The sequence below is a fragment of the Suricata suricatta genome, chromosome 8 (assembly GCF_006229205.1).
Source record: "Suricata suricatta isolate VVHF042 chromosome 8, meerkat_22Aug2017_6uvM2_HiC, whole genome shotgun sequence".
Lineage (NCBI taxonomy): Eukaryota > Metazoa > Chordata > Mammalia > Carnivora > Herpestidae > Suricata > Suricata suricatta.
Genome location: NC_043707.1, coordinates 105,489,763 through 105,512,732, shown reverse-complemented (window position 1 = coordinate 105,512,732; position 22,970 = coordinate 105,489,763). Strand labels below are relative to the sequence as shown.

At 53.1% G+C, this 22,970-nt stretch overlaps 1 protein-coding gene across 2 annotated transcripts; it reads right to left on the bottom strand.

Annotated features, from left to right (window-relative positions):
* Positions 1-5,155: 5,155 nt before the first annotated feature.
* PDZK1IP1 (PDZK1 interacting protein 1) lies at positions 5,156-11,648 on the bottom strand. 2 transcript variants are annotated; one of them, XM_029948191.1, is made up of 5 exons: positions 11,567-11,648; positions 11,175-11,351; positions 8,069-8,177; positions 6,102-6,197; positions 5,156-5,571 (listed from the first exon to the last, which is right to left on the bottom strand). In XM_029948191.1, the coding sequence occupies exons 2-5, from the start codon at positions 11,239-11,241 to the stop codon at positions 5,499-5,501; spliced, it is 345 nt and encodes a 114-aa protein (XP_029804051.1). In that variant the 5' UTR covers positions 11,242-11,351; positions 11,567-11,648; the 3' UTR covers positions 5,156-5,498. The 2 variants fall into 2 exon arrangements, with proteins under 2 accessions (XP_029804051.1, XP_029804050.1); XM_029948190.1 differs by lacking the exon at positions 11,567-11,648 and having other exon boundaries at positions 11,175-11,437.
* Between the last annotated feature and the right edge of the window lie 11,322 nt (positions 11,649-22,970).

The window sequence follows — 22,970 nt, the reverse complement described above, 5'->3', positions numbered from 1 at the left end:
AAGTCGGTCAAGAGTCTGGTTATTCATTTGCAAAGTCCACGCGCAGAACTGTACCGGCCTCAGCGATGCAGAACAAAACCACATAACCAACTCCATTATGCTGGTGCCTCCAGAGGTCCAGAAGGGCAGCTGGGTCCAGCATGTCCTCACCAGCCACACATGTACTCACTAGCTGCCTCTCATCCCAACTCAGTACATGATCTCGGGCTTCAGACTCCACAGTACAATATTAGCAAACTGGGCTAAATGATTCTAAATATTTTGCCAGCTCTGACACACTGTGGTCTTGCATGCAATTCCTCATCCTAAAATAATAGTAGAAATAAAAACAAAAGCTAACAATTTTTGTACACTAAATGTGGGCTAGACACTATTCTATGTGTCTCATGTGCATTGTTTCTTTTAATCTTTACAACCTCTCTTATTAGACAGACGTCATTTATTGCCCCCAATTTACAGATGAGTAAACTGGAGCTTGGTGAGTTGAGTTCATTCATCCAAGGTCCCTTGGTATTAAGTGTCCGAGCAGTGCTGTGTCTAGGCTCCCCGACCCAGACCTGGGCTCGTAACCTCCCAGGGGGCATCCAACTCGAAAAGGCCAAATCTCTGGCTTAACTACTAACCTCTCACCTCAGCTTCAGACCTGAACTGTGTACCACTTTGCCCTCCAGACCATCCCCAGATTCCACGTGCCCATAAATACATCCTTACCCCACACACACTCCTGCCTGTCCCCTGGCACTTGTCTTTCTCAGTGCCATTCCCAACCCCGTATGGTGCCTTTGTGAGATTCAGAAGAAAGCACGCCTCCCTGCAGGCAGACAGGGGCCCAAACCAGCCTGCAGGGCCCGGTTGGTGGAAGCACAGCCTGTATAACCCGGCACAACGTCCAGCCGCCACCATCTTCCACCTTGCTCAGGGAACTGCTGGAACTTGTCCTTGACTTCTGTCTTTCACTCTGTGTCCTTCCTCCCTCTGTCTCTGGCTCTGTCTCTCTCTCTCTCTCAACAAGCTTTCTCTTTCCTGCTTTTCCAAGAGGTCTCTGTCACAGAAACTTTGTCATCCCTTATCCTCTGGAGTAGCACCCCATCAAAGAAGCCACGGGGCTCCTAGACCATTTCTGAGAGAAAAAACATGTCTCATCAGAAGCAGGAAGAGCCAGACCCCCACCAGTAGCGCTTACATCCTAAGGGATTCACACACTTGGCCTTTGGGGCCACAGGGAAGGGGCCCTGGAGGCCAGTGCCCTTGAAGCCTGCTGGAAGATGAGGACGGTGCTGGCACAACCTGTGGGGGTGTGGGGTCCCTGGAGCCATGCTCTGGGAAAGGAGGAAGAGCCCTGCCTGACGCTCAAGTTCAAAAGCTCTACTGAAGCTGCCCTTCCTATTGTGTGTGCAGCCACCAGATGGCAGCCGAGGCTACAGGCAGACACACTTGGATGGGAGCTTGGATGTTCAGGGAAGCTCACCACTGACCCCACAACCTTATATCAGAAACCGTGAGTGATTGCATGTGTGTGCATGGGTGTGTCTGCAGCTGTAGGGGCTGAGGGGTATAGACAGACATACACCTGAATGAACAACTGGGCTTAGCCTCTTCCTTTGGGTTTCCTCCCCACACCTAGGGCTTCCCTTCCCCTGATTCCAGCCATGTCCTAGGTACCAGTGACACAGAGGGAAGTGACCTGATTCCTGCACTCAAGGAGCAGCCAGGCCTGGCAATTAGGTCACAGGGTGGTGTGTGCAGAGAGGGCTGGAAGAGCCCAGAGAAATGCCCAGCCCAGAGGTGGGGAAGGATTTTCCACTGCACCTAGAGGGCTTTCTGGCCAGGTGTCAGCTGCAATAATAGCATATATTATCTCTGCTTCCTCCCGGCAGCGCTGCAGGGAAGACACAGCAGAACCAATCCTGCTGGCAAGCCAGTGGGGCGGCTGACAGGCTAGGTGGTCCCAGGAGCCGTGAGGAACAGAGATGGAATTTGAACCCAAGTCTGCATGATTCTCAAGCTCAAGCCCTCGGCCTCTGTGTGTACTTCTGGGGACTGGAAATGGGGACGAGAGCCAAGCTGGGAGGGGGGGTGTCCAGGTCCTTGGTGAGACCTACAGGGGAGGCAGATGCCCTCTCACATTGGTCCCAGAGCAAGTTCTGACAGCTCCAACTATGTGGCTCACCTGTGAACTCGGTTCAAGGGGACAAGGCAGAGTGTGTCTGTGACTAGGGTCACCCCTGGAGTGCCACTCTGCATCCCTAACCCTCATGTACCCTAAGCTGGGGGAGAAATCCCTGCTGAGCAGTAGCCTTGATCTGATGGCTCCTGTATTTCTGCCCATGTTGCACTGAGCATAAGGGAAGCAATCTTGACAATCATTCCAACCACCTGGCACTCCGTCCCATAACAGGTGACACTCCAGATAGATTTCCATAGGCTTTTTTTTTTGAAACCAACTCCAGACTGGAAGTTCTTCTTCCAGTCTAACTGAAGTAAGAAGTACTGCAATCTACCTTCAACTCTGCACTTCTTGGGTGGGCCTTTAGTGCCCGAGTTTCATGTAACCTATAATGTAACCCTGTGAAATTTACATATTTTAGGTAGAGAAGGAAAAAGAAAAGGGCAAGCCCTGTTCCCGGAAGCAAGAGGAGCAAGAAGGCCCTATAGCAGTCGGAGCACCTCCGGGTCCAGAGCCAGGGCCTGGACAACCTGGGCATTCTGCCCAAAGCACAGGTGGAGGCATCAGTGGTAGATGATGCAGCACAGAGAAGTGAGGCTCCAGTGAGGGAGGGCAAGGGACTTGCCCCAGCCAAGGGACAGGCATCAGGGCATCCTGGCAGGTGGGGCCCACGGGGGAAGGGGCCACACAGGGAACCTGCTGGAAACAGAAAAAGGATGCAAGAGGAGAGAGGAGCCCATGAGCACTAGCTCAGGTGGAGGGAGGAGACGGAGGAGACAGGAAGATGGAGATAAAAGCAGGGGCCAAGAAGTGCACTCATAAAGAGCCACAGACAGAGATGGATAAAGGCGGGAGAGCAAAAAAAGGAGACCAGGACAGGGTGGGAGAAAAAGGTGGGGAGGGAGCAGGAAATTGTGAAAACACAAGGGCCTCAGGGGGTTCCTGCCAGGCCAGCCCACCGCTCCAGTCCCTCCCCTTATCTGTCACTCAAGGCGATCAAAATCCCCTCCCCCCGGGGCTGGCAGGGGGAGCTCGCCTCCCACCCTGCCCCAACCCAGAGGCTCCCTTCCCCAGGCCCCCTGATCGCCGCCCCCTGGGACTGGCTGTGCAGCCCCGATAGATGGTGGGGGGCCCAGCTGGTGTGTTATCAGCCTCCTCCAGGAGCGAGCCTGAGCCACTCAGCGGCTGCCAGCCTGAGATTAGGCCCCGGAGGGTCATTAAGCACCGCCCTGGCCCGGGCCCAGCCTCCTTTCGCTCCCTCATCTGGCCAGGCTGGCAGGTGGGAACGGGCGATAAGGACTGGGGGCTCTGGGGCCTGCAGCCTCATGCCCCCTGCCCCCTGCCAGGGTAAGAACATGGGGTAGGGGGAAGGTCAGTGCCACCGCGGCACCTGCAAGGACCTCAGGGTTCCCACCATCCTGGTCCTTTCAACATGGAGAGGGGGCTGTGGAGGCTCCCAGAGAGGGCAGGGAGAGGGTGGCCCGTCCCAGGAACCCAGCTGGACCTCAACTGCCACCGGCCCCTGCTGGGAAGCCTCACAGGTGAGAGGGGCGGGGCTTCCCTTGCTGAGCGTTGGCTGAGCGCTCAAGGGGCCAGGCCTGAACCCACCTCCACCCCTCAGGGACAACGTTGGGGGCAGCAGGTGGGAGGCAGCGCTGGGAGGGAATGAAATGGAGCTTCCTGCAAGGAGAATCAGACCCAGGCAGCCAAAAGGTTCAGATCAGGAGGTTAGAAAGGAAGAAGGGGGTGTTTGTGCCTTAGCAGAGGCCCTCTAGTAACCTCCATCTCTCCTTCAGTAACTAAGAGGCCGATCTGGCTGCCGCCTTGGTTCTGCCCTCTGATCTAGTCAGGCAGGGCTTCCTAGAGAAAGAAGAACTTTGGCAGGGCCAAGAAAAAAGAATATGCAGAGTTTAAACTGATGAGGTGGGTAAGAAGGTATCTGTCCACATGAGCACAGCCATAATTCACAGAGCTGAAGCTCAGAGAGGGAAGGCAATGTGTCCTGAGTCACACAGCAAGCAAGGGTAGGCCTGGGGCACAGACCCTGCTGTCCCCATGTTCAGGGTTCTTCCGGCTGCTGAAGGCTGCAAACTAGACCTCTGTGCGGTGAAAGGATATTTGGAATTTCAGATGGGTCTCCCAGGGAGTATCTGGCTGAAGCCTTTGAACAGCAAGGCAGTGGCTGTAATGGTTAAGTGAGGGGCTGGGACAGCTTGGGACAGCTGGCAGAGGGAGATCTTTGGGACAAGGTGGACTGCCTCCTCCCCTCTAGCCCCACTCCTCTGGATCTGGGGGTGCTCCTGGGTGGGTCTGTCTCAGGTTGTCACCCCAGATTCTGCCTGTTCCCATAAGAATGACCGTCATAGGGATGAGGGGTCTCAGGGGTCAGCTGACCCCTGTTGAGTATGTCTCCTCCCCTCTCCCTCCTGCTTCTCTCTCCTGGGAACCCAGTTCCCTGACTCCACCCCCACCCAGGCCTGGGAGTCAGTGGCGCTGATGAGGATGTTTCTACTCCAGCTTTGTGGTGAGGCTGGCCACACTGTCCCCAGAGGGGACGCTGAGCTCAAAGAGGACTATGGCTCTCCCAAAGTCACATAAGTCCGCAGGGGACAAGGACTCAAAGCTAGGCTTCCTGATTCCTAGCCCAAGACTCTTGGAGCTTGCTAGAGCTGGCTGGAAGAGGGATGAGTGAACTTCGGGCCATGCCAGGCCCGAAGGGGATAGGGAAGGGGTCCTGCTACACCAAGAAGGGCCCATAATGCCAGTTGTTAAGGGCAGGTCAGGGGAGGGGCACTGGCAGGAGGGTCTCTACAAGGCCTAGAGTGACTGAGCTTCCTGGACCCATGGGCCTCTCAGAGAGGGCTTCCTGGGTAACCCTCCAAAGCTACCATGGCTGTGGCTCTGGAAGGTAATTGTCATGATTCAGAAAGCAAGACTGGGCCTGGCTATAAGCCTAAAGGGCTGTTTCTGAACCCTGGGAACATCAGGCCTGGGAATTCGAAACATCTTTATTTCACAGAAATAAGAGCCATTTGCACGGTCAGAGGGAGATAATGTAAGGTAGGGAGGAGGTGATGAGCCAACTGTCCTCTTGAAAGGGTCTTCTGAATTGAATTGGGTGGGAGACCTCCCAGGAAGTCATAGCTTCCCCAGCACAGCCTGAGCTCTGACTTTGGCTGGTGACCATTCCAGGGAAGGTGGGTGGTGTGGGGTTGGAAGAGTCGGCCGCTTACTGTAGATTCCTACACAGAGACGGAGAGGCTTGGGTGGTGAGTTAAGCATCCATCACAGGCACATGGGTTCAGAGCTGGGGCCCACAGGCAAGCTGGGGTCACATTGGGGTGCTCCGGACCCTGCCTTCCTCCTCGGGGACATTCTCATAGGCATTCTCATGCTCGTTGGACCTGAAAGAGGATGACAGGGGTCATCACCCCTTCCCTCCCACCCCCTTCTCCCTGCACTGGTAAAGGCAGTATCTTGCAGAATAAATAATACTTGAGTGCCAACATCTGGTCCCAGGTGCCCCTGAGACTAGAGGCCTCTCAGCTCCCCTCCTTGAGCTCCATCTCTCTCCCACACTGAACCCCTCCCCCACTGGGCCCCCACTGAGCAACCCCCTCATGGAGCCCCCCCTTCCAACTGAGCTGCCTCCCCTACTGACCCCTCTCTCCACATTGAGTCCCAACTCACCCCTTCAGAGTCCCCTTCCCCCACTGCACTCCACCCTATGAATTCCGGTCCATTGGTGAGCCCCTCCCCCCCCACCCCTACCCTCTCCCAAAGGCCCCACTGCCACCACCCGGAGCTCCTCTCTTCACTGACCCCTTCCCCACCTGAGTCCTCCTTCCCTGCCCTCCCACCTTCTACCCCCCACCTCTCAGAAGCACCTGGTCCTTCTGGAGTGTAGGGTGGTTCCCCTGGGCCAGCACCTCACCTGAAGCTGGCCGCCATCGAGGAGTACCTTCCGTCTGTTCCTACCAGGATTCCATCTGCCTTGTTTCCAACGGTCATGACCATGTTCACAGGCTCCCTGTGGACGGGGCTCATCAGTAGGGCTCCCTAGGTCCCTACCCTCTTTGTTCTCCCTTTTCCCCCTTGTCCAGTAAGGCCCTGTTCTAGGCTCTGGTTCTCACAAGTCCAAGGGCAGAGGCTGGCCCTGGGCAGAAGCCCTTCTCTCCAGCAGGACCCCCGTCAGTGGCCTGATTCTGGCCCCACTCCATGGGCCTTCACACCCTTCTCCCTGCTCCAAGGTGGGGGCCTCAGGTCCCAGCCCAAGATTTGCAAAAGATTCATCCAAGGCCTCCCACTTTCTGCAGTTTTTTTCTGGCCTCAGCTCAAGATCCAATAAGATTTAGCGTCCACCCAGATTTCTAGAGGGCTTTACTCAGGGGACTAGGTACATTCATGGTCAACGTCCACTGAAGGCAGAGCTTGGATCAGTTGAAAAAAGAAGCATTTCTGACAAAAAGCTCCTGGCCTCATACTCAAGTTTAATTAAACCCAGTGACTGTGGCCTCTGCCCCCACCTACCTGGAAACTACTCTTCCAAGGGTCATGGGGACTCTTACTGCTGCTTGTCCTTCCTTGGACACCCCATAGGCACCTCAGACTTAGGATGTCTCAAATTAAACACAGCAGTTGCCCCCAGATCTGCCTCCTGTGCTCCATCTCCATGAGTGGTATTATCAGAAGGCTGGACTCATCTTTGTCCTTCCTTCTTCCTGCCCCCTGCCGTCCCCACCCACCTTCTTCTGGGAACCAGGCCCCTAGACAGCCCTCAGGCATGGCGCCTCTCTATCCCTTCTGCTCCTTCCAGAGTCCGGTCCTCAGGCTCAGCCCCTCGCCCTGCCCTTCTCACCTGCAGACTGGCCCCTACCCAACGATGCGCTGCAGGGCAGCCAGAGAGGCTGTGCTCAGGCCAGCTCTGATCCCAAGACCAGTGTGCAAGCTCTCATCGGATGCCTACTACACAAAGGATAAAGCCCAAAGTTCGGGGTATAGGTGCACAAGGTCTGCCAGGCCCCGGCCCTGCCTACTTTGCCAGTCTACCTCGGGCCTCCCATCCCTCTCTCCACCCATCACTGCTGTGTTCCTGCAGTGGGCTGTGCGGGGCCTCGGCTACCACCTCGGCACCAGACCCTTCCGTGGAAGCTAGCAGCAGGTGCAGCCTTACCCCAGGATCAGCCAGCACAGAGTGGACTGGATTTCAGCCCGCCCCCATCCCCCCAGCTTCAGTGCCCTGCACTTTGGTTTGGATCCCAGCGGCCTCTATGCCCTTCCACCAGCTGCGGTGCTCTCCCCTGCTACTGCTCTCCCCTGCGCTCTTCAGCCTTCAGAACACACGTGTAATCGGTAGCCTTCTTGGACTGCCATCCCTGGCCCCCCAGGTCAGGGCAGGCCCAGCACTGCGGTCGGCTCACCCTTTTACATTGGTACTGGCACTGAAATCACTCCTTGTCTTCGGTCTGGGAGCCGGGGGAACTCTGGGGTTGTGTCTGTCTGTCCCACTGCCCCTGGGCACCCCTGCATCTGACCCTGAAGAAAGATAGAGCCTTTCTTCCCAAAGGTTTTCACAGCCCCCATCACAGGCTGGGCCAATGTCCTGACTCTACAGACAGAAACACTGAGACCTTGATAAGACATTGTTGCCAAAGCTCGCAGTGAGTGAGCACCAGAGCTGCGGAGGCCAACAGAGCCCAGTCTGGGGCCCAGTGAGCCCGAGCTCCAGTCCCAGAGAACTTGGACTTCAGTGTCACTTCGCACAGTGACAGGACTGGACTCTGGGTCTCCAAGGCCCTCCTCACCACTACTAAAGCAGTAGTGGTCCTGGGGCCCACCCTGGCTGTCCAGGCCCAGACCCTGGCCCTCGTGCATGCCCCCACACCCATCCGCAGCACTCACGGCTCTTCCTGGCACCAGAAGCGGTTGACAGCAAAGGCAATTGCGACCAGGACCAGGAACACAGCCACAGCGATTAGGCCTTGCATCCAGGGCTGCAGGCTTCCCAGGCCTGGAAAGAGGGGTGCAGGAATGATGCAGCAGTCTCCACAGCGCAGCAGTGGGGACTGCGAGTGCAAAATGTGGTGGGGGGAGAGGCCCCAACGCCTCTGTCAGCCTGCTGCCAGGACCAGAGAAGACATTCTGGGACAGCAGGGGCAGAAAGGAGGATCCACCTGACCCCACTGAGCTTAAGAAAAGGATGATGTGGGGGGAGGGGCACCTGGATGGCTCAGTCCGTTAAGCTTCCCACTTCAGCTCAGGTCATGATCTCACAGTTCGTGAGTTCGAGCCCTGCATCAGGCTCTGTGCTGATAGTGCAGAGCCTGCTTGGGATTCTCTCTCTCTGCCCCTCCCCAGCTTGTGCTTGCTCGCTCTCTCTCTCTCTCTCTCAAAATAAATGAATAACTTAAAAAAAAAAAGAGGGACAATAGTTGGAAAACAGGAATTCAAAGAAGGAATGAGGAACCAAGGAGGGACAGCCCAGACCCCCCACCTATCCATTTGTGTGAGTCACATACAGGACCCTCTACAAGTGTCTGGGCCCCAAGGACCAAAGAGCAGCCCCCTGTACAGCCGGCCCGGGCCCTGCCACCTGAGGATACCTCCCATCTCCCCGGCTGCTAGAAGCCTGGAGCAGTGAGAGCTGAGAGGACCCGGCTGGCATCTGGAAGATCCTGTTCTGTACTGACGTTGCTCTGGTCCTGGGCAGGGCGTGGGCATGTGGGACAGGCAGGGCTGCTCAGCCAGGGGTGCCGGCCGGGGAGGGGGGGTTGGGCGGTGGGGGAACAGAACACCTTTGGAAAGGCAAGGCGGAAGGGTGAGTTCTACTCCAGGCTGAGGGGCCCGGGAAGAGAGCTTCAAAACCTGCGCCCCTCTTATCTCCTCCAGCTGGATGCCTACAGGACTCGGCCAGAGACCAGGTTGAGGCCCCATCCATCACTTTCTCTACCTTTTGACCTTTAACCTTCGACACCACCTTTAACTCCTTTGGTTTCCCAGGATCTCTGCCCTGAGCCACAGGCAGCCCCAAAGGGCTCTCCCCTCCCCCAGGCATCACTGTGTCCCATGAGCCTGAGGGAACTTGACCCTGCAGAGGAGAGACACGCAATAGCAGGCAAGTCTCAGGAGGTGACAAGGGCCAACCGGCTCCTGAAGGGTCGTGCCTCCAGGCTAAACCATGCATATCCCTAGAGCCATCGTTGTACTTTGAGGGTCCAGACTGGGCATCAAAAACCTCACTCTGCCTCACTCTCACTCAGAAGTCCTTCCTTGAGTCTCCCCTAAATCTCTCCTGCTGCAGTGAAGGCCCTGCCTCTCTGGGGATGAGGGGAGGGATCTGGGAACTCTCTGGCCTGTGGCCAGGTCAGCGTGGTTGTCTTGACTTTCATACTTGCCAAAAAGCTGCTGTCCTGCCCTCATTGTTCGCCCAGGAAACAATGGTTCAGACCTATTATTTCCTCAGGTCAGTGACTAGGCCTGGAGCCCTGGGAGGGCCCTCCCTGCCTCCTCCAGACCCCGCAGCCAACTCGCTCCGGACACACAGGGAACTCCAGGCCCTGCTTCTCCTTCCCCGTGGCTCTGAAGTGAGCACATGAAGGGGCAGAACCTGGGGAGAGAGGTGATCCGAGTTCCGTCCCTGAAGGAGGACTCCACTATCCTCCCTTTGGACCTCAACCTTTCACTTTGATTAAGTTCTTCTTTCCCGCTGATCTCTTGAGTCGGGCAAAAGACCCTGAGGGCAAAGCATCTCTGGAAGGGAAACAAAAACCACCCCCTCAAGCAATCAGGACTGCCCCGAGCCAGCAAGGCCTGCAGGTGATTGACTCCAAGACAAAGACCTGACCTTCACTGCTCTCCTGAAGGCACCTGCCGCCTTTGTCCCACATTTTCCTTACATTTTCCTTTCCATAAACCTGGAAGTATTTTCTCCACTCTAGGGATAGTCTTTGAGACACCGGTCCACGTCTCCCCGGTGTCGGCCTCACTGAAATACATCCCTTTCCTGTTTCCCCACTACTGTCTCTCTGCCTTTGGGTTTTGTCAGTGGCGAGTGGCCGAACCTGGTCTGTTAGGGCCCCCGGAGCCAGGAGCTCCTGCACCCAGCTACATCCCTTCTTGCTCTGCTGTGTGATCCACACAAGTTACTCAACCCCTCTCATCTTCTGTTTCCAAGAGGGCTGCAAGGCAGAGGTAAGGTAGATGTTCAAGTGAGCTCAGGGACCCTGCAAAGGAGGGGTACTCTGGAAACATCTTTGCCAGTGTCCTCTGGACCCAAATCCCACCTGCTGAGTCCCCAGACTTTGGCTGCAGATGGGCCTCACGGCTTCCGGAGGGAACCAGACCTCAGGGTGTGGTGCTTTCACTGGTGTGAAGCTTTCTCACACCCAGCTCTGGCTGCAGCCCTGAGAAGCAGGCAGGGCCAGTTTACTGTCCTCATTTTGTGGATAAGAAAACTGAGTCTCAAAGAGGGGCAGTGATTTTTTTTTCCAGGCTGCAAGACACAGGCAGAGCTGGCCAAAGGTCAGCTACGTGGGGGACACGTTGGGGCACCTCCTCTCCCCAAGCCCAGGAAGCAGGCCAAAGACACAGGCAGACCCTGGACGACACTGCCCCTCCCCTGGGACAGCCTGCCTTTTGGAGGCGTTACTCAGGCCCACTCCTTCCTTGTAGCCCCTGACCCCTGGGCTCAGAACCCCGCCATCTCTGGGCAATTCCTGTTCTTAGATCTTGGGTCTCAATCCTCTAGGTCTCCAGTCCTAGACCCAAGATTTCTCCTGCTCCCTGCAATCCTCACTCATGGAAAACAAGTCCCAGATGGAAGCCTTGCTCAGAGATCTCTGCCTTTGGAGGTTCCTCCATTGAACCCAATCCCTGCTTCTCCTTCCCAACTGCGTGAGTCCAGGGTGCTGAGGGAGGCCAGAGGGCCGCCCTGCCCACCCCAGGGTTGCCAGAACCCAGCCCAGCCCTCCTCGCCACAGCCACCAGGGCAGGCCCCGTCCAGTGATACCTTGTTGACAGCTGGCAGGTGGCACTGCTGTGAACAGGCCCAGAATGAACAGGATGACGGCCGGCATGGCTACAGGAAGCTTCTGGGCCTTCTCTCTGGCTGCTGGTATCTGGGCTCCTGGAGCTGCCGTGGGGTCTGTCCTTGTCTGCCTGAGATCAGCCCGGGCTCAGTCTGGCCCTGGAGGAGAGGAGCTACTAAGGAAGAAGCCGAGGGAGGAAGGAAGGGAGGTGGAGAGAAACTGCCTTCCCTCCCATGGTAATGAGCTTCCAGGCCTGGCCTCCCCTGGCTGGTGCCCTGCCCACTCAGGCTGGCACTTGAGGTCATCTCTCAGAGGCTGGGTAAGAAAGCAGGTCTGAGGACCAGGGAAAATGGGAGGAGAGTTGGTGCCTCACCTCCAAGCCCCAGGCTCCTCCAGGTTTTGTGTCAGCTCCCTGTTCCTGGCAGCAGGGCTGGGCTCTGGGGAAAGGAGTGACACATTATTGCTCCTGCAGGCTGGTGAACAGGCGGGGCATCTTGGAAGGCTGACAGTGGGATTAAGAAATCTGTTGTCAGGCTGCACAGCCAGAAGGAGCCTGGGGAAAACCCCAGAAGCCAGGGAAAGGTCAAAGCCGGCCTTCCCCAATGGCCTGGCCTATTTCTTGTTCTCCCTCTCACCTATCCTTACGCAACCAAGCCAGACCAAGGTACTCCAGTCCTGGGACTCGGCCCTGGCTTCTGTCCCTGGCCTAGCTCAGTAGCTCTGTAATCCACCCTCCCCCAGGGAGACCATGACAGTGGGCCTGAGGATCCCAGTCCCCAGCCTTCCCACCCAGATGCCCTGGCCCAGGTCAGCTTTCCTCTTGGCCCCAGATGTGGTTCCCGTAAGCCCTGTGACAAGGTCAAGGCTAGGTCAGAGGCCTCTATACACACCTTCTGGGATCCACCTCTACCCGTCACTGGGAGACAAGTGGGTGAACACAGCCCTGCTGTGGAGGCAAAGGAAGGGCATGCCCCAGTGGAGAGATCCAACGGCGGGGGAGGGGGCCTCTGAAGTCCGGGACCCTCAAACTGCAGGAACACATGGAATCCATCTGGCCCTCCAGCTAAGGAACTAAGAATGACCCAAGTGCCTGTCCAGGCCTGGGACCAAAGATCATGCTGGGTCCTTGCCTCACCCCTCCCCAGGGGTACAGGAAGCCAGAGATGCTGAAGAACGAAGGACCCAGCATACAGGGGCAGTCCCTCAGAGGGAGGGTCCCCAGAAGCCCCTCCACAGTCTCTCTGCCCAGAAGCCACCAAACCACTGCTCACAGGACCTCATGGGCACCCCTTTCTATTGCAAAATGGTTGTGTCAGTCCCGTGCCCCACCTCATCCTTGCTCCCCGTGTGTACACAGTCAAGGACAACAGGCCTCACCATCATCCAAAGATGGAGTGACTCAAGTGATCTGAGGAAATTTGGCTTGGACTTGAGCGATACATCCATGTATGTCCTGTTCTCCCTCCCTAACTCCAACTGGAGTCCTCAGAATCTCGTGGCAAAGTTTGGCTAGAGTAGTCACCATTCGTGTTAATGAACAGCCAGGGAATCACTGATCGGTATGCCAGGAATGGGGTTGAATTTAATAAACATCAGGATATCTTCTTGGAGAGTTTTAAGCAGGGGAGTCATGTGGTCAGATCTGCATTTGAGAAAACTTCTCTGGTTCCAGAGTGGAGAGTAAAGGAAGTACAGGGGCTGGCGAAAGGAGACCAGGCTGCACAGTGGCCATGACCCCAGCTCCCAGGCTGCCCCAGGGCGGTGCCTCGGAGCCCTCGTCAGGGATGGAGTGGATAGGCTGAGGCTCCTGAACACAATGACTGGGAGGGGGTGCCCGGGGAGGGTCAAGGAGTTACCGAGGGTGACGCCCAGCACCTCGAAGGGACTAGAGTGCGTTTCAGAAGAGGTGGGGGGTTGATGGGCTGCAGGCTCAGATGTATTGTGCTTGTGGTGCCTGTGGATCCTCCAGAAGGAAACGTCCAGAAGGCAGTAGGACCCTGGGTCTCCCGTAGAGAGCTAGGTCTGGGAGCCATGGAGGCACAGGAACATAGGGTGACCCTGGGATGTGTGTGTATGGTGTGTTGTGTATGTGTGTGTGGTGTGGTATGTGTGTGCATGTGGTATGAGTGTGGTGTATATGTGTGTGTGTGTGTGGTGTGTATTATGTGTATATGTGTGTGGTATATGGTACATGGGTGTATGTGTAGGTGTGTGGTGTGTGTGTATGTGTATGTAGTGTTTATATGGTGTGTGAGGTGTATGTATGTGTGTGTGCGTTTGTGTGGTGTGTGGGTATGTGTGTATGGTGTTTGTGGTGTGTGGTGTGCATGTGTTTGTGTGGTGTGCATGTCTGTGTATGGTGTGTGGCAAATATATGTTATGTGTATATGTGTATGTGGTATATGTGGTGTGTGTGCTGTGTGTGTGTGAGTGTGTGTGGCAGAGGAGAGCAGAGGAAAGGAGAGAAGCCAGGGACCAGGACACAACCCCCTGAGAATGTCTGTAAAAAGGGAGAGGAGCAGGAGGAAGAAACTTCAGAAGAGTGAGGTACCCCAGAAATCTAGGAAGGAGAGAGCCAGTAAGAGCTGGTCAGGGAAGTCACTGTTGTGATCGCCCCTCAATGAGTGTCCCCCAAAAGTAGCCCAGCCTCTCCCATCCATCCCCAGGTCTCAGGTCCTGCTTCCCTCGCCCAAGCATCCCCGCTTCCCTAAAGAATCCAGAGAAAGACAAGGACTCCAGGGGCCCTGTTTTGGGGGAGGTGGGGGAGGAGGATGAGCAGGAAGGACATCAGGTGACCAACAGGAGGAAAACACACCTCCAAGGTCAAAGTCCCAAGCTTTAGAGCAAAACAAGTTGTTCCGGAAAAGGGGGGTGTGGGTGGACACTTGGCTTTGAGGCTGGTCTCTGCTCTCTGGGCGTCCTCATCCAGAGATGGGGAGGTCATCTCCCCAGCTGCATGGTCGGCCCTGGGTCCCCATGGTAACAAATTGGGCCCCCTGCTGGTCTGGTGTGGGCCCAAGATCTAGACTCAGGCCTCAGCAACTCCACAAGGCTGGACCCTGTGTCCATCTCTGAGCTGTTGCTCCATCAACACTCAGTTCCTCCCTCCGGGTCCCAGCTCAGCTCTGCCATCGCAAGTCATCAGGCCCCTTGGACCCGTCCTCCATCTACCATCTAACTACACTTGTGTGATTACCCTTCAGAAACATCAAAGTGGGCCTAGACTTTCCAGCCATCCTGCCTGTCATTGCAGGTATGGCCAGCAGGTGGCAGAGTCCGGCTCCACTCCCAGCCAGGTTGGGAAGGACAGGGAGGGGGCCAGTTTGCTGCTGAAGATTCTGCAATTTCCCCTCTCTTCAGCCCCCCACTTCCGCCCCCGTTCAGGGGTGGTTTGGAGGAAGGGAGGACACTGACATGTAAACAGTAAGCCATGCTGGGAACAGTGCCCATGGCATGCTCAGGGCTGTGCTGTGGAGAAGCACAGACCACTAAATTGTTAAGGAAGGCGTCCTGGAGGTGGTGATGCTAGGAGGGGAAAAGCTAAGTCATTGGACCAAGCAGAAAGACAGCTCCAGAGAGGACTGAGAGCAGAGAGAGGACCAGCAGGGAGACACACTGGAGAAGGTTGTTTAGAGCACTGAAACAAAGCTTTTTTCACTCATTCTTCTAGTTTTTCATCTTGTTAGTATCTTTGCTACAAGTCTGAAAGCTCCAGGATATCTTATTTTATTCATTCAAGCAGATCCTGCTTAAACTCTTTAAGGGCTTCCACCTGCTCTTAAGATAATATGCTAACTTCTGGGGCTCCTGGGTGGCTCATTTGGCACAGTTCGTGAGTTCGAGCCCCACATGGGGCTCTGTGCTGCCAGCATGGAGCCTGCTTCAGACCCTCTGTCACCCTCTCTCTCTGCACTTCCCCCACTCTCTCTCTCTCTCTCAAAAATAAATAAACATTAAAAAGAAGAAGAAGGAGAAGAAGAAAGAGGAGGAGGAGAAGGAGGAGGAGGAGGAGAAGGAGGAGGAGGAGGAGGAGGAGGAGGAGGAGGAGGAGGAGGAGGAGGAGGAGGAGGAGAAGAAGGAGAAGAAGAAGAAGAAGAAGAAGAAGAAGAAGAAGAAGAAGAAGAAGAAGAAGAAGAAGAAGAGGAAGAAGAAGAAGAAGAAGAAGGAGAATGAAGGCAACAGGGTCTCCTGGCCGGCTTAGTCAGTAAAGTGTACGACTCTTAGGGTTGTGAGTGTGAACCTCATGTCAGGTGATGAGAGTCCCTAAAAGTAAAAAATTATTAAAAAAAAGAAAGATGAAGGCAACAAAGCACAGTCCCTCTGTGGTATTTCCACGTCACCACACAGCATTGTTGCAGGTATCTGGGCATGTCCCTTGTGCTCATCACTACTGAAGTATATCCGTCCAAGGACTAGATCGTACTACCTAATACATTATAAAAATATCCTGGTACATTATAAAAATATACACAAGTTACTCTTTTGCAGACTTATATCTTTAATATTTTAACAACTACATTTCAATATAATTGGTTTCCTTTTATCTTACACATTTAAAAGCATTCCTCTGAGAAGGGTCCACGGGCTGCACCAGACCACTCAAGAGTCCCATGGCACAGAACAGGTTAAGGAATCCTGACCCACGGGAGCCAAGGGCAGGTCTCTTCAACGAAGTGCCATGCAATCTCAAGGTCAGACCTGGAGAATGATTGGACAGGGGCTTTCTGAGGCTCAGAGCTGGAGGCCATGGTCAGATTGAATAGGTGCTCACCCCCAGAGAGCACCCCACGTCTGGGCGCTGGAAGGGGCAAAAAGCCCCAGCATGGAGACAGCCAAGCCAAGGAATGTACTGGCTGTGACTCCTGGGTCCTAGGCGACCCCACTGGGCCAGTGAGATTTATGACCAGGACCTCCCAGTTGGTGAAGATCAATCACCCCCTCCTGCTGCCTATTCACTCAGCCAAGAAATGAAAGGGCTGGCCCTGTGCCAAGAGCCCAGCCTGCCAGTGGAGGTCCCAAGGCCAAATCCTTTGCCAGGGGTTCCAGCACAGCCCTGCTCCCTAGCCCAGGGCCACAGGCCAGCAGTGGAACCACAATGGGGGTGCTAGTGTCTAGAATCACAGTTTCCCCTGGCCTACACATTCGTCCTGAGTGGTATGACCTTGTCCCTCATTTTTCAGCTGGGGAAGCTATGACTCAGAAAGGGACAGTCACTAACTGAAAGTCACACAGTAAGTTAGTAGGACAGATAAGGCTAAACCCTAGGCATCCTTCTGTGTAGCCCAGAGTTCAGTCCCTTTGCCTAGCACCTATGTATTGTCAGTTTCCCAAATAGCCTTCCCAAATGTCTTGCTTTCATTCATTCGCTCAACATATTTAGTGTCTACTATGGAGCTACAAATACAGTAGTGAGCAAGATAGGACTTACATTATACAATTATCTAATTAACTATCTGATTACCATTGACCCTCCAACAACATGGGTTTGAACCTCTTGGGTCCACTTATATGTGGATTTTTTTTTCAGTAAATGTTGTACAGCACTGTAAATACATTTTGTTTATGATCTATGATTTTCTTTTTTTTATTTTTTTCAATGCTTTTATTTATTTTTGAGAGATAGAGAGACCACATGAGCAGGGGAGGGTCAGAGAGAGAGGGAGACACAGAATCTGAAGACAGGCTCCAGGCTCTCAGCTAGCTGTCAGCACAGAGCCTGAAAGGCTTGAACCCACGAACCGTGAGATCATGACCTGAGCTGAAGCTGGACTCTTAACCGACTGAGCCACCCAGGCTCCCGGATTTATGATTTTCTTAGTAACATTTTCTTTTCTCTAGCTTATTTTATTGTCAGAATACAGGATATAATACATATACAAAATATGTGTATCAACTGTTCATGTTATCAGTAAGGCTACTGATCAACAGTAAGCTATTAGTAGTTAAGTTTGGAGGGGAATCAAAAGTTATATGTGGGTCTTTGACTTTTGCAGGGGGTCAGTGTCCCTAACCCCCATTTGCTCAAGGGTCAACTGTTACCTAATTGCACTAAATATTTTAAAGGAGACAGAAGAGTGCCACGAGTATATAAATGGGGATGCCCTCTACTGTAGGAAGTCAAGAAAGGGCAATTTAAGACTAAAATTCATTTATTCATTTAATAAGTATTTACTGAATGCCTCCTGTGAACCGGGCACTCTTCCAGATGCCAGGGATACAGCAATGATCAACAAAAGTCCCTCTTCGTAGAAAGCTTACATTCTAGAGGGGTTATTCAAGAAACAAACAGGTAAAATAGGTCAGATGACAATATGGGAAAGACAAGACAGGCTCAGGAGAATGCGGTGCTGGCAGAGAGGGGTGCACTATTTCACATAGATTCATCAGGGAAGGCTCCTCTAAGAGGTAGCATCTGAGCAGAGCTGAGCTGAGGAAGCAAAGTGTTCAGTTGTCAGAGGGGAGAGCGTTGCAGGCAAGGAGAATAAACAGCAAGTGCAAAGGCCTTGAGGAAAGGGCATGAGGAAAGCATCAGTGTGGATAATAAAGAAGTGAATGCAGGAGAAGAGGTTTGAAAGGCTGCTGAAAACCCACTCGTCTGGCACCTTGTGAGTGACTGGAAAGACTTCAGCATTTGGGGCGCCTGGGTGGCTCAGTCAGTTGAGTGCCTAGCTTCAGCTCAGGTCATGATCTCGCGGTTTGTAGGTTCAAGCCCTGCATCAGGCTCTGTGCTGACAAGCTAGCTCAGAGTCTGGAGCCTGTATTTGGATTCTGTGTCTCCCTCTCTCTCTGACCCTCCCTTGTTCACGCTTCTCTCTCTCAAAAAACAAATAAAACATTTTTAAAAAGACTTCAGCATTGAATCAGATGGAGCAAAGAGGCTATTGTTGGGCTCTGAGCACAGAAGACATGATGCGGCCACTATGATGAGAAAATACCCCAGGAGGCAAGAAGCAGAAGCGAAGCAGGCAATGCCACAGGCAAGGGATACCAGTGGGTTGGGTCAAGGTAGCAGCCATGGAACTAAGGATCCAGGATTTGAATCTAGATACATTTTGAGGGTTAAGCCAACATGAAGCGGAATGTGACGGGAAAAGAGAAACCAAGGATGGGTTCAAGGTTCTGAGTCTGCTCAGCTACCACAGAGATGGGGAAGGTTCGGCAGGCGCAGGATTCATGCGTTTTGTCTGGAGATGGGTATGTGGATCTGGAGTTAGGAGGCATGGTCCAGGCTGGAGATGTGTATTTGAGAGCTGTGGGGCAGTGATGGAGGGCTCCCCAGGACACAGAGAGAGATGATCTGAAGTGCTGGGCTTGGGAAGTCTTAGGGAAGAGCTACTTCCAGGCCGGGGAAGAGCAGATGGGAAAGCTTGCAGCAGGAGGGGCCACAGGGGATCAGCCTGCTCAGAGAGCAGAAAGTGGTCAGGAAAGGGGTCTTGGCGGCCGTGCGGGAGCTGTTAAGAGATTTGGTCTTTCCCACAGAGGCAAAGCCACTCCATTATAGTATTTTAGACAAGGACGTGACATGGACAGTCTTGAATTTCAGCGAGATCTCTCCAACCACAGCTTGCAGAATGGGTTAGAGAGACAAAGCAGTGAACGGTGGGCGGGCTGGGGTTGGCGGAGGGACCCAGGAAAGGAGAGGAGAGGCTGGAGTTAGGACAGCACAAGCAGAGATGTGGGAGGGCGGAGAGCAATTTAAGGGGTGCAACCAGCAGGCTAAGGTAATTCCCTTGATGTGAAGAGTGAGGGACTCAGAAGAGTAGAGTCAAAGTCACACCGAGTCCCCCATCTTAGACAACTCCTGGATATAGCTGCTAAGAATACTAGAAGAGCCATGGGTTGGGGGTGAGGAGAGAGCCTGTATTCACTCAGCAAAACAAAACTCTCCAGAGTGTCTGTTCTGTGCCGAGCACAGCCCTGCCAGAGGGGAACTCAAGGGCTAGTGGGTGAGACAAGCAAAAAGCAATGAGCCAAATGCTGGGTCCCAGTGCAGGTGGACTGAGTTCACAGCACCCAGGGCACAATCTCAGGATGCAGCTTGGTGCGTTGGAGAGATCTGAGCCAGATGTCATAGCTTAGAGTTCGGCAGTGTCCGGATGGTAACTGAGGCCTTGGCGGGGCTGACGTGGCTGGGATAGGGAGGGATGAGACTGGGGCTAGGACCCAGCCCTAAGAAATGCCTGTGTGAGTGGATGGCGCAGATCTCCATCTGAATCAAAAGGAAAATGAAGAAGGAACACATATCGCCTTTATACCACTTAGGATCAAATCATAGGCATCAGGTATGCCCCACATTTCAGGACCTCTGGAGCCATGTAACTGATTTTATTTCACCCTTACTAAAACTGTTTTCTTTCCTGGTTACCAATTTTGCCATTAGTCTATTAAATAATTGGAGAAGCTGAGATTTCAGCCTGAAAAGCAGCATTCTCGGGAGTCTCTGTCTCCAATAATCTGCAGGGCTGTCATAGATCAGAGAAAAAATCCTCCTCTGTGCCCTGTGAGCATGGAGCTGGGGATGAGAAGAGTCACAGAGAGACTGCTTTTGGTTCACTGAGAGAAAGCCTGTCTTGAAGAGTATCTAGTGATAGCAAAGACGTCCCTGAAAGGTAGTGAGCTCCCCATCACTAGAAGAATGCAAGTTGGAGCTGTGAGCTTGCAAAGAGAAGTAGAGCTCAGGAAGGTGCAGGGACAGGTGAATGACCTCAATGCTGGTGTCTCTGGGGCCCAGGAGGAATGAGCTGAGGGTCAAGACCTGAGCAAGACTCCCCATTTCTCTGAGCCCCTGTTTCTCAGCAATGCTGCACTGGATTGGCCAGAGGGTAACGCATCTGAATACCAGGTTGCAGTAGATACTTGGTAAATGTTAGGTGCACCCCGATCTAAACACAACAGCCAGGGTTTGAGCTATACCGCTCTGTCCCAAACCAGTCCTTTTTTGGAATAGAAGCCCCAGCAGGGCAGTGAGAGGCATCAGGGCACATTCTGCTGGCTACACGTTCACCACCTCTAAGTCAGTGTAGGAGAAGCCAAACTCAAACCATCTGCACATTTCACGCCTGGAGCTTTGGTCTGAAAGTCAGACTCTGGCCTTCAAAATGAAAATGACTTTAAAAGCCAGCAGCTGCACGCGGAAGTTAAACATAATGCAATCACAGGTTCACGGCTGGGGAAAAACCAAAACAGATTTTTAAAAAACTATTTTATTTTTAAGAAATCTCTACAACCAACATGGGCCTCAAACTCACACCCCCGAGATCAAGGGCCTCACACTCCTGTGAGCCAGCCAGGCACCCCCAAATACAGACTTTTTTTTTTAATGTTTTTTATTTATTTTTGAGAGACAGAGAGAGACAGTGTGAGCAGGGGAGGGTCTGGGAGAAAGGGAGATACAGAATCTGAAGCAGGCTCCAGGCTCTCAGCTAGCTGTCAGCACAGAGCCCGACACGGGGGCTTGAACCCACAAACTGTGAGATCATGACCTGAGCTGAAGCTGGACGCTTAACCAACTGAGCCACCCAGGTGCTCCGAGACTTTTTTTTAAAAGGGAGGAAATATGACAAACCATTTACTGATGAACTGGGCCAAGTTTGTGATTCTTGTTTTGTTTTCTTTGCCTCTCTGTTCTTTCCAGAGAAATGTTAGTTGGGAGAGGGGCAAACCAAAACCAAAACCAAAACCAAAACAAAACAAAACAAAAAACTTGTAGTTTAAAAAAAACAAAATAGGGGTGCCTGGGTGGCTCAGTCAGTTGAGCATCCAGCTTCGGCTCAGGTCATGATCTCACAGTTCATGGGTTCAAGCCCCGCATTGGGCTCTGTGCTGACAGCTAGCTCAGAGCCTGGAGCCAGCTTCGGATTCTGTGTCTCCCTTTCTCTCTGACCCTCCCCTGCTCACGCTGTCTCTCTGTCAACAATAAATAAAAAATATTTTAAAATATATAAATATTTAAATAAATATTTAATATTTGTATAATATATAAATATAATATTTACATATCTTTAAATAAATATTTATTTATTTAAATAAATCTGTATTAAAAGGCAAAATCAAGTCACTTTTCCAAATTTTTCCTAGTGCCCTTACATAGCCCAGTGTTAACCCAGAACCTCTCTTTGCCAAAGTGTCTGTCTCTGGCCAGGCAGGGGCACTCGGATGTCATGGCAGAGCCCAGTCTGTCTATTTTTTGGCTGATGGGAGCCTGCCTCCATCACGTTCTTCTAGAGAGGTCCTCCAGGTGCCAGGACACACCTAGGAAGCACCTGGGGCCCTGCCTGCAGCTCAGTCTGGAGAGACATATAACATCAGCAGTGCTGGCACTGTCTGAAGGCATGTTTCCGATGTGCCAGGCACTGTGCTAGATGCCGTGGACTCACGGCCTATTTAATCCCCACAATACGACATGAGTGCTATATCCCCATTTTACTATAGAGAATACTGAGGTCCAGAGAAATTAAACTCAGAAAGTAAGTGGATCCAGAATTTGAATCCACACTTATTTGATTCTAAAGCTCTCAAGTATTACATTATACTTCCTCCTCAGGTTAAAAACAAATCAACTACTAAAAAGCCACAGGCATTGTGAAGGAGGTATATAATTGGAACCTCAGAGAAGGAGCCTTTAAACTCCTCAAGGAGGAAGGAAAGATCAGGGAAGTCTTCTAGGAAGAGGCATCATTTGAGTTGAGCTTTGAAGGATGAGTAGGAATTTCCCAGAGCATGGCACACAAACTGTCAAAGTGGGTGTTCAGTGGGTATTTTTAATTGTAAGAACTAACAAAGATTTTAACTGAATTTACAGATGAAATAACATGATGTTTGGGATTTGCTACATGACAGTCTATTGTGAAGATGAGGAGTATGGGGAGGGATGGAGGGATAGAAGAAACAAGACTACCCGCGTGGTTGATTGTTGAGGCTGGTGATAGATTCAGGCCGTTATATTATCCTCTCTATTTTCACATAGATTTGGAAATGCTCGTAACGAAATGCAGGTAATGACCCATTTGTGCCCACTCACCATGAGGATCTGATGAAATAATTCAGTAACTATTGACTGAGCACCTATGTGCGCCCACACACTCTGGGCATGACGGAGCCACCAGTGACCAGTGACACACTATCCCAGCACTAACCAACTCCCAGGTAGGGAGATGAGGCTAGGACTCAAATAGAGGCAGGCGGCAAGGGGCACCCAGGTACGGTTCAAAGGGCTCTGGGTTCCGAAGTGGGGGAGGCCTCAATCCCCAGCAGGGGGGCTGGGGGGGCGGGAATCTGGCAGATGCAGCATCTGAGCATCTGAGATCATTGAACACACAGGAGTGCACCTGTCATGGGACAAGCAGGGCAGGCACCTGAGCCGGGGAAAGGCTCAGAGGTGGGAGCTGAGACACAGTGCATGCGGAACACGTGGGGAGCTCAACAGGCCCTTAAGGGAGGATGGAGGGCAGAGGAGGGCACAGCATTTTCCACTCCAGTCTTGAACTGGCCTGATTTTTTAGGACACTCCCTAGACCACACTTGTTCCCCCCTTCCTTCCCTGAAACTGACCATACCCCCAGAGCACCGGGAGCCTTCAGAGTGAGTGACTGCAGGCTAATCACAGCCACTTGGGTGTGAGGAGGCCCGTTGTCTCTCTCTGAGGACCCTCCAGCAAGGACAAGTGCAGGACAAAAGCCTCGTCTCCCCCTCCCCGACTGCCACTGCCCTCATTAGCATCATACTGAAAGCCTGCCAGCCTGGCAACAGGGCTGGCCAGCCCCGCTTTGGCTGGGCCC

Bases quoted from the DNA above. Each gene is read 5' to 3' on its own strand.
- PDZK1IP1 (XM_029948191.1), bottom strand. From the start codon at position 11,241: ATGCCGGCCGTCATCCTGTTCATTCTGGGCCTGTTCACAGCAGTGCCA. The intron at 8,178-11,174 runs GTATCACTGGAC...CCCTCTTTCCAG, and splicing joins ACCTGCCAGCTGTCAACAAG to GCCTGGGAAGCCTGCAGCCC. The intron at 6,198-8,068 runs GTGAGTGCTGCG...CCCCGTCCACAG, and splicing joins TTCTGGTGCCAGGAAGAGCC to GGAGCCTGTGAACATGGTCA.